The sequence below is a fragment of the Camelina sativa genome, chromosome 4 (genome assembly GCF_000633955.1).
Source record: "Camelina sativa cultivar DH55 chromosome 4, Cs, whole genome shotgun sequence".
Classification (NCBI taxonomy): domain Eukaryota; kingdom Viridiplantae; phylum Streptophyta; class Magnoliopsida; order Brassicales; family Brassicaceae; genus Camelina; species Camelina sativa.
In genome coordinates this window covers 4,164,449-4,173,044 of record NC_025688.1, presented here as the reverse complement: position 1 = coordinate 4,173,044, position 8,596 = coordinate 4,164,449, and the positions used below count along the sequence as shown (strand labels likewise).

At 39.5% G+C, this 8,596-nt stretch overlaps 1 protein-coding gene and 2 long non-coding RNA genes across 28 annotated transcripts in view; 1 reads left to right on the top strand and 2 right to left on the bottom strand.

Moving 5' to 3' along the window:
* The window catches only part of LOC104779776 (allene oxide cyclase 3, chloroplastic), a 1,795-nt gene extending 873 nt beyond the window's left edge, over positions 1-922 (bottom strand). Inside the window, exons 1-2 of one of the 2 annotated variants that reach the window (XM_010504157.2) lie at positions 621-922; positions 92-424 (exon numbers count right to left, since the gene is read on the bottom strand). In XM_010504157.2, coding sequence (XP_010502459.1) covers positions 92-424; positions 621-864 — 577 coding nt within the window. In that variant the 5' untranslated portion in view covers positions 865-922. The remainder of the gene's footprint in view (positions 1-91; positions 425-620) is intronic. The other variant, XM_010504156.2, reaches the window with a different exon arrangement.
* Positions 2,976-7,946, bottom strand: LOC104779775. 25 transcript variants are annotated; one of them, XR_002037661.1, is made up of 13 exons: positions 7,455-7,946; positions 7,262-7,344; positions 7,075-7,182; positions 6,790-6,914; positions 6,507-6,660; positions 5,850-6,074; positions 5,523-5,766; positions 5,293-5,439; positions 4,941-5,203; positions 4,675-4,848; positions 3,788-3,896; positions 3,478-3,665; positions 2,976-3,377 (listed from the first exon to the last, which is right to left on the bottom strand). It is a non-coding gene; the product is annotated as an uncharacterized LOC104779775 (long non-coding RNA). The 25 variants fall into 25 exon arrangements; XR_766579.2 differs by having other exon boundaries at positions 7,262-7,407; positions 7,492-7,946; XR_002037657.1 differs by having other exon boundaries at positions 7,075-7,158; positions 7,262-7,407; positions 7,492-7,946.
* Positions 7,954-8,313, top strand: LOC104779774. The gene is made up of 3 exons (XR_766576.1): positions 7,954-8,010; positions 8,071-8,076; positions 8,155-8,313. It is a non-coding gene; the product is annotated as an uncharacterized LOC104779774 (long non-coding RNA).

Here is an 8,596-nt window from a genome sequence, read left to right as displayed (position 1 = left end):
GGCAAATCATTAGCCAACCCTTTAAGGTAAAAAGTGTAGAACAGTTTCGTAGGATACACAAGCTGTTGAAGCTTAACTTGTCCATACGCACCTTCAAAGATTCCTGAGCCACCAGTGACGGCTAGGAACGTGTCCTCGTAAGTCAAGTACGGTCCTTGTACGGACAAGTGGCCATAGTCACCGAAGTAGAAGCTGTAAGACGCTTCGAATCTGTCGCCGCTCTTTTCAGGAACGTGTTGGATCAAAACGCAGAGGCCTGCCGTGATCCCCACGCGTTTCTTGAGATCGCCTGTGTAGAGTTTGTTTGTGAATGGTACAAGATCGCCGAGACAGAGCTCTGTTGGTTTCTTGCCGAGTTTAAGAACTGCTGGACTGTTTCTATCTCCTTCGTTTAGCTCGTACACGTTCAGTTCTTGGATCTTGCCTGAATCAAGAACTCGAGTTTATGAAATGTGTATTCGATTTTGAGCTTAAGTCTCAGTTTTTTACAAGAAAATTTTATCTTGATTTCTCGAAATTTACGAATTTTCAAAATAATAAAAGTATCTTTGAATTGGGTATTTGATCTTGATTTTGTCCTTTATACTAAAAAAGACAAACCAAAGGATCTGGAAACTTACTTGGTCTGGAGAGTTCAGTCTTCTTGCCCCAGTTCCAGAAGAAAGCTCGAGTAACGTTGAGATTCTTGGTAGTCGATCTTGATCGGGAGAAGAAATATGGACCGTTAGATGAGATTCCAAGGTTTTGGAAAGATCTGGAGAAACCCAGAAGAGAGCTGCGATTAAAGTGATGGTTGTTACGGGAGAGATTGTTGAGATTTGTCATAGAGATGGATTCGAGTGACATAGCAGCAGAAGAAGCCATTGATCAAGAGAAGAGTTTTGGAAACTTTGATATGACTGACTTTGAGGCTTTGGTTTTATGGTTGTTGAGTTGTGTAATTAGTTTACGCATCTGTATGTGTGTATTTATATTTGATGGTTGTGAAGTTGCACGTGCGTATTATTTAGAAAGTGTGTTTCTAACGAAAGATGCTTTGTGAAGTTTCCCACTCGGTTTCGATGGTCTAAAAGCGTAAGCTAGAGAATTTCATGTAATTTATTTATTGACTTACAACCGTGTTATAATAATATTAAGGAGTACGAGATCTCAAAGTAATGGGAATATACTAAAAAGGTCAAAAGATCAAAGTCTTTAAGATCAGCATGTTTTAGTGAAGGTATATAAAGGTGGTCGGTTGTGTCAAATTTCTGTGTACACATAAAATATTTTCAGAAAAATATAAAATATAAAATAAAAAAAATATATATATTCAAATAGTTCTATGATCACTAACAAAATCAAATCGATTTTGATATTCTTTGTGCATTTATGAAACATGGAGTTTAGTGACTGTTACATTACAAATAGTTTGAATTTTTCGCCTGTCTTCGGTCCTTTTTTGATGCTCTCTTGAATGGCTATGTTGCAGTCTTGTAGATGTATCATTTACAAACAAGTTTTGACAATTCTGTAAGCTAAGGCTTTGAAGGGATGTTGTGGATAAAGTGGACTATATCACACTCTATTTTTGGAACGGACAATAATTTGTCGCATACCAAATTTATTTTTGCGTAAAAACGGTTCATAATTGATATGCAGTAAATTATTTTTTATTGAATTTATTATTAAATTATATTAAAAAAAACAGTTTTATAATGCTTGTGTATAAATCTTCTTAAACATTGCGGCAAACCAAGCTTGGATGCTAGTATCCTCGCCATTCCCAATCGTGCTTAGCCGATTGCATACATTTTTATCTATTAGTTTTACTAGCTTTTTCACCTTAGCAGGTTGCTCCCCATTTTATTATTATTCTTAATATTTACTATTACAAATTTGGTAAATAAAAAATGGTCTAGTTCGTAAATAGATTTATTCCAACTGTTGTAACCGTTAGGACCATAAAACTCGTCATTTTACTAACTTTTTACTGCCAACTACATGAAAATATCCATTAATGCGTTAGAGGCAGAGCCATTTCCAATGCCAATTTTGTTATGATATGATCATGCCTGGCCCGATAGATGTATCTTGTCATAGACCCAAAAAGATAAATTGGCCAAATTATATCACATTCATTTTTTTTGAGTTTTTTTGTCCATTTTAAAAAAGAAACTTTTAAAACTTTTTACTGCCAACTACATGAAAATATCCATTAATGCGTTAGAGGCAGAGCCATTTCCAATGCCAATTTTGTTATGATATGATCATGCCTGGCCCGATAGATGTATCTTGTCATAGACCCAAAAAGATAAATTGGCCAAATTATATCACATTCATTTTTTTTGAGTTTTTTTGTCCATTTTAAAAAAGAAACTTTTAAAACTTTTTACTGCCAACTACATGAAAATATCCATTAATGCGTTAGAGGCAGAGCCATTTCCAATGCCAATTTTGTTATGATATGATCATGCCTGGCCCGATAGATGTATCTTGTCATAGACCCAAAAAGATAAATTGGCCAAATTATATCACATTCATTTTTTTTGAGCTTTTTTGTCCATTTTAAAAAAGAAAAAAAAATCTAAAGAACTGGACCCTTATATGTAAAAATTTCTTCCAAGAAAATCAAAATATGAACGCATAGATATGTTTATGAGAATTTAGAAGAGACAAAAAAAGAATATTTGTGCAGCCCTTTATTGTCGCACATTTGTCCACCCCACTTGAGCAGGATCTGGATGTGCTTCCAACAACTTCTGCTTTTTTCTAAAATTTATTTGTTTTTGCTGAGCTGAAATATTTTCCGATTGATAAATTACGTGCAAGTTATGTAACAATGTAAGAGATGGTTCATGCATCTTTTTAGTAGCATTGGTCCCAGTTGTATTATCGGTTCCATCTGGATCTACAACTTTAACATCCTCTAAACACATAAACTTCAAACAATTCTCATCAAGTATTTGGGAGTTAGCATGTTTCCTAGTTTCATATCATCACGAAGTTAGTGGCCATATATATACAGATGGTGGAACACAAAACACTGGTTCTGTCTTCTCATTCGATTGTTCAGAGAATTCTCAATCAACACTATTATTCGTCTCTAAAAAATGCTCTCAGACACATTTCCCGAGCTAGCTGAAAGAAGTAAACTAAGTTCAAAATAGCAGATCTCACCCACTTTTGATTTTTTTTCTAGCAAAGTTTATTTTATTTTTGGCTTTATACGAATATATGATGCCTTGAGGCGGTCGGCGTCCTCCCTAGTGAGTCCGGTGATGGAGACGCCCCTCATGCCACTTCCCTGCTGGGATGACCGAGTAAAAAGAAACCCCTCTTACCTTCTAGCTCCTCGACCCAGACAACTGTAAGAAAGGTAGCAAGACAAAGCACCCCTGCAACCATAATCGTACAATCATTACAAGCTGCTAATATGGTAACGTTGAGCTTCTCTCTTATTTAAGATTGCACCCTTAAATACCTAAACCCTCTCACCTCTAGGTGAAGAACTGTTTTTGTTGACTCGCATTTATTGCCTCTTGTCGTAAGTATTTAACTCTCAGTACTTTGACAAGAAAACTCAGCCTCTTTTGGCAAGAACACTCTCACCTCTGTGTGAAGAATCCAAGCTTTGGATACTTTTAATTTGTCTCTACACCATGGACAGAAGAATTCCCTACCAACTAAGAGGGAAAGGGAAACAAAATGAGTTTGCACATCCTACTTACAGAAGAGTCTGAGCCCCAGAACTAGACAACATAAACCTTATCAAAGAAAACACCCTTATTTTGATAAGGAGACTCACCAACCCGACTCTCCAACACCTCTGGTCACTCATCCCTTTCCTCTCGAACCGGTGGAACCTACGAGTTAAAGCCACTGGATCTTATCTTGGAAATGGCTGCTTCCAATTCCTGTTTGAGTTTGAGGAAGATATGTAAAAAGTTTTGGACAACAAACCATACCATTTTAACAAATGTATGGTCATACTCCAGAAGTGGGAGCCCATTATCTCACCTACCTTCCCGTCAAAAATCCCATTCTGGATTAAAATCAAAGACTTGCCTAAGCACTACTGGAAATATGAAATGATATAATCCATTAGAGAAGAAGTAGGGGAAATCCTGCAGAAAGAAATCACTCTAACAATGATAAAGATGAAAGTCATGGTGGATGGCCTACAACCGCTGATCAAGGAAACCAAAGTGAAATTTCAAAATGGAAGTGAAGCGCTAATATCTCTATAGTGTAAAGGACTAAAAAATCATTGCCTTTACTGTAACAGGATATCAAATGAGGAAAAAGATTGTCCGGTGCTAAAAACTGTTGAAACGGAGAAAAAGACACCAATAGTGCCTAGGCACCAAGCAGAATATAGAGAAAGATCCTACTCGCACAAAGATACACACTAAAGAAGGGACCAGAATAAGGGCTCATATCGACATGACTCTAAGACAAAGACTAACTCCCATAGAGGGTATCTACAGGATAGACAACTAAGTCATAGATCCTCTTATGCGGACAGATCTAGATACCAGCGACCAATTAACAATGATAGATCACCCTCTCGACCCTTGGGACTATCCAGAGGAGAATCTTGCATGCAATACCCAAAGCGTTTTCCTGGTTATCATCCTCCAAATATGCAGTGGAGAGAAAAAGCAAGCGCCAGAAGCAGTGCAAATATCTTACCAGTGGAGTTCTCAGAAACCTTTACACCATGTCACCCTCGGTTGGAAAGACATGTGACTGCAGAAATCACACCTCGACTCCCTCTTCCTATGATCCCATCCAGAGAAGAGGTTATGGGGGAGTTTCCTGATGTCACCATCCAGTATGTGAGCTACGCTGACCCTACTTAACAAGCTGCAAGGAAACAGAGGGTTATTCAAGGTGAATCCTAAGCCCTAATGGCATAAACTGCAGCTTACATAATTGAAGCGACCACAAATAAAAACCTTAGTTTTCTGGAAGACCAATCAGAGCTAAGCCAGGATCTACTAGTACACCCTTCACTGCGAGATGATTCACCATTGGCAGCCCCAAAAAAAAAAACAGAGGACGCCCTCCGATTGCAAAACCTACAAGCAGGAACCCGTCACAACTCTTGGATGCAAAGTCAAGTATGCGACATAAGGTGATTATCCAGAACTCACCCAAGAGAAAAACTACCCCTAAGAGACATGTACCTCCCTGTGACGAGAATAATTCCACTGACCACCTCAACAATACAAAACAGAAGCTCATCTTAAACAATGACAATGTCCAAATTTTCTACTAGTAGAGTTCCACGAAAGAGTACTATCATACCTGCTATAGTGAAGAAGAGAGGGGATTTTCAAGATCTCCCCCCCCTTCCTTAAGAGTACTATGCTGGAACTGTTGTAGTCTGCAGAATCCCATTACAGTTCGCAGACTAAGAGAGATTCACAAACGAGTCTATCCGGACATAATTTTCTTCATGGAGACAAAGAATTCTGATGACTTTTTTCCCATAAAGCTTCAAAGTATGATTTTTTCAGCAAATAAACTGGTCTCACCTCATAGCCCGAGAGGGGTTGGCCTTGCACTGCTCTGGCAACAACATTTGGAGGTGGACATAATTCAGGATTGCTCAGATTTCATAGACACTCGCATTAAAGCTGAAGGTAGAGATTCTTTGCCACCTTTGTATACGGAGAGCCTGACAAAACAAAAAGAAAAGCAATTTGGGAGCTGATATGCGGACCATTATGTCAGAGTGTGATCTTTTTTCGATCTTTAACATGCGGGGAACTTCTTGTCCTGGCGTGAAAAAAAGATAAGACCATTTAGTTCATTATCGACTGGATAGAGCAATGTCTAATAGCTCATGGGCAGAAGCTTACCCTTCAGGTCGTGCTGAATATCTCAACTTTGAGGGCTCGGATCATAGACTAGTGGTGACTTACTTTGACTTGCACCACAAAAGGAAAAAAAAAAAGCTTGTTCAGATATGTCAGTAGACTAAGAAGGAACAAAGAAGTCACCCAACTGATTAGCAGCCAATGGAAGCCAGAAGAAGATGAGGAGGTAGAAAGTAAAATCAATGGTTGCTCGAAGGCCATCATTCACTGGTAAAAAAAAACATCATTAAGATAGCCAAATGAGAATAGAGACAACATGTAAAAAGCTAGAAGAAGCTATGTCTAGCCAAGACTCTAACTTAATCCAACTAGCATTACTCAATGATGAGTTAAAACAAGCGTACAAAGATGAAGAAGAGTTTTAGAAATAGCGAAGCAAACAACTTTGGCTTACCCTTGGTGATAAAAACAATGGATACTTTAATGCCATAACAAAAGGTAGGAAAACTATCAATAAGTTTTCAGTGCTAGAGGATGATGAGGACCAAGCTTTCTATGCAGAAGAGAAAATATTGGATGTCATCACTGAATACTACCAGAACCTCTTCAAATCAACATGGACCACTAATACTATAACTTTTGCAGAAGCCATCAGCCCCCACATTACAGAGGAAACCAATGTTGAACTCATAACCATACCTTTGCCAAACGAGATCAAATCAGCATGTTTCTCCATCCATCCTGACAGGGCGCATGGTCCGGATGGCTTCTCAGCAAGTTTCTTCCAAAAAATTGGCACACAGTAGGTTCTCAAATCTTCTCAGAAATTCAGAGCTTCTTTACCTCTAGAATCCTACCAAAAAACATCAATAATATTCATGTCACACTGATCCCAAAACTAACAAACCCCAAAAAAGATGTGAGGCTACAGACCAATAGCCCTATGCACGATTTATTACAAGATCATATCCAAAATCCTTACCAAGAGGCTACAACCCATCCTGCATATACTTGTTGCGGAGAACCAATCCACCTTTGTACCCTAAAGAGCGATCTCAGATAATGTGCTCATCACACATAAAGTTCTTCATTATCTTCACTCATCGTCTACAAAACAAAGATGTTACATGGCTGTGAAAAAGAAATGAGTAAAGCATACGACAAAATCGAATGAAACTTTATTACTAAAGTGCTTGAAAGAATGGGTTTCCATGCGACTTGGATTAGTTGGACTTTGCAATGCGTCACCACAGTGAGTTACTCTTACCTCTTAAATGGAGCAGCCCAAGGATTGGTTACTCCCCAGAGAGGTATACGGCAGGGGGATGCCCTGTCCCCTTACTTATTTATACTGTGTAGTAAAGTGTTGACGGGTCTTTGCCAAAAAGTACAAAGAGAAAATAAACTCAAAGCAATAAAAGTTGGAAAATAAGGCACGAGGATTAACTACTTACTTTTTGCTGATGATACTATGTTCTTCTATAAGACTGACGCTGTAAACTGCACAACCTTGATGCAAATCCTCCATCAATATGAGCTAGTATCAGGTCAGAAGATCAACACAGACAAATCAGCTATAACCTTTTCTGCCAAAATTCCCCTAAAGACCAAAGAGAGAATTAAAACCCAACTGGGAATCCAAAGTACTTGAATTATTTGGCAGAAAGAAGAAGGACTTATTCACCATCATAGTGGGTAGGATCCGGCAATGAGCATACAACTGGTCATCTCGATATCTATCGGCAGCTGGAAAGAAAACACTGCTAAAATCTGTCCTAGCGGCCATGCCAACCTACTCCATGTCTCACTTCAAGCTCCCTAATTATATGTACAAGCGTATCCAATCCATTTTTGGTGGGATGAGAGTATGGAGAAAAAGAAAATGTGTTGAGTATCGTGGAACAAGCTAGGAAGAGGAAAAGGAAAAAAGGGCTAGGTTTCAGAGACTTGCAGAGCTTTAATGACGCTCTCCTGGCCAAGATCAGCTGGAGAATTTTGACAAACCTCGATTGTCTCTTGGCAAAGGTTCTCCTAGGTAAATATTGTCACACTACCCCGTTCCTAGATAGTGTAGCTCCTGCTTCCACTTCTCACGGTTGGAGGGGAATCCTAATTGGCAAAGTTCTCCTGAAATCACAGCTAGGGNTGTCGCTGCTCTTTTGGCCTACTGAATAGTGTGCAGGCGGAGGCGGCGGAGGAGGCGGTGTTGATGGGAGCTGATATGCTTGAGTGTCGCTGCTCTTTTGGACTGAATAGTGTGCAGGCGGAGGTGGCGGAGGAGGTGGTGTTGATCGGAGCTGATTTGCTTGAGTGTCGCTGCTCTTTTGACCTACTGAATAGTATGTAGGCGGAGGCGGCGGAGGAGGCGGTGTTGATCGGAGCTGATTTGCTTGAGTGTCGCTGCTCTTTTGGCCTACTGAACTGTATGCAGGCGGAGGCGGCATAAAAGGCGGTGAAGAGGTCGGAAGTTGAGAAGTAGAACATGTTGCAGGAGTTGCCAAAGCTGAAGCATNATACATACTTCCGGCTACAAACGACATTTGGTATCTACTCTGCAAAATTTGGCTACTATGAGAGCATCATCCACTACCCAGAAGATACCCTACAACAAGATTTGAATAGAGGCTTCAAGTGGAATGCTTACATNTCACTGTTTGGTCTCTCAGATGTTTGAGAGTATCTGTCATTTTGGTTCAGTGAAGAGTAAGTAGGCAGTGGTGGAGGTGGAGGAGGTGGAGGCGGTGCAGCTGCTTGCTTAGATGGTAAAACTGATGTAGTGGCCTCACTGG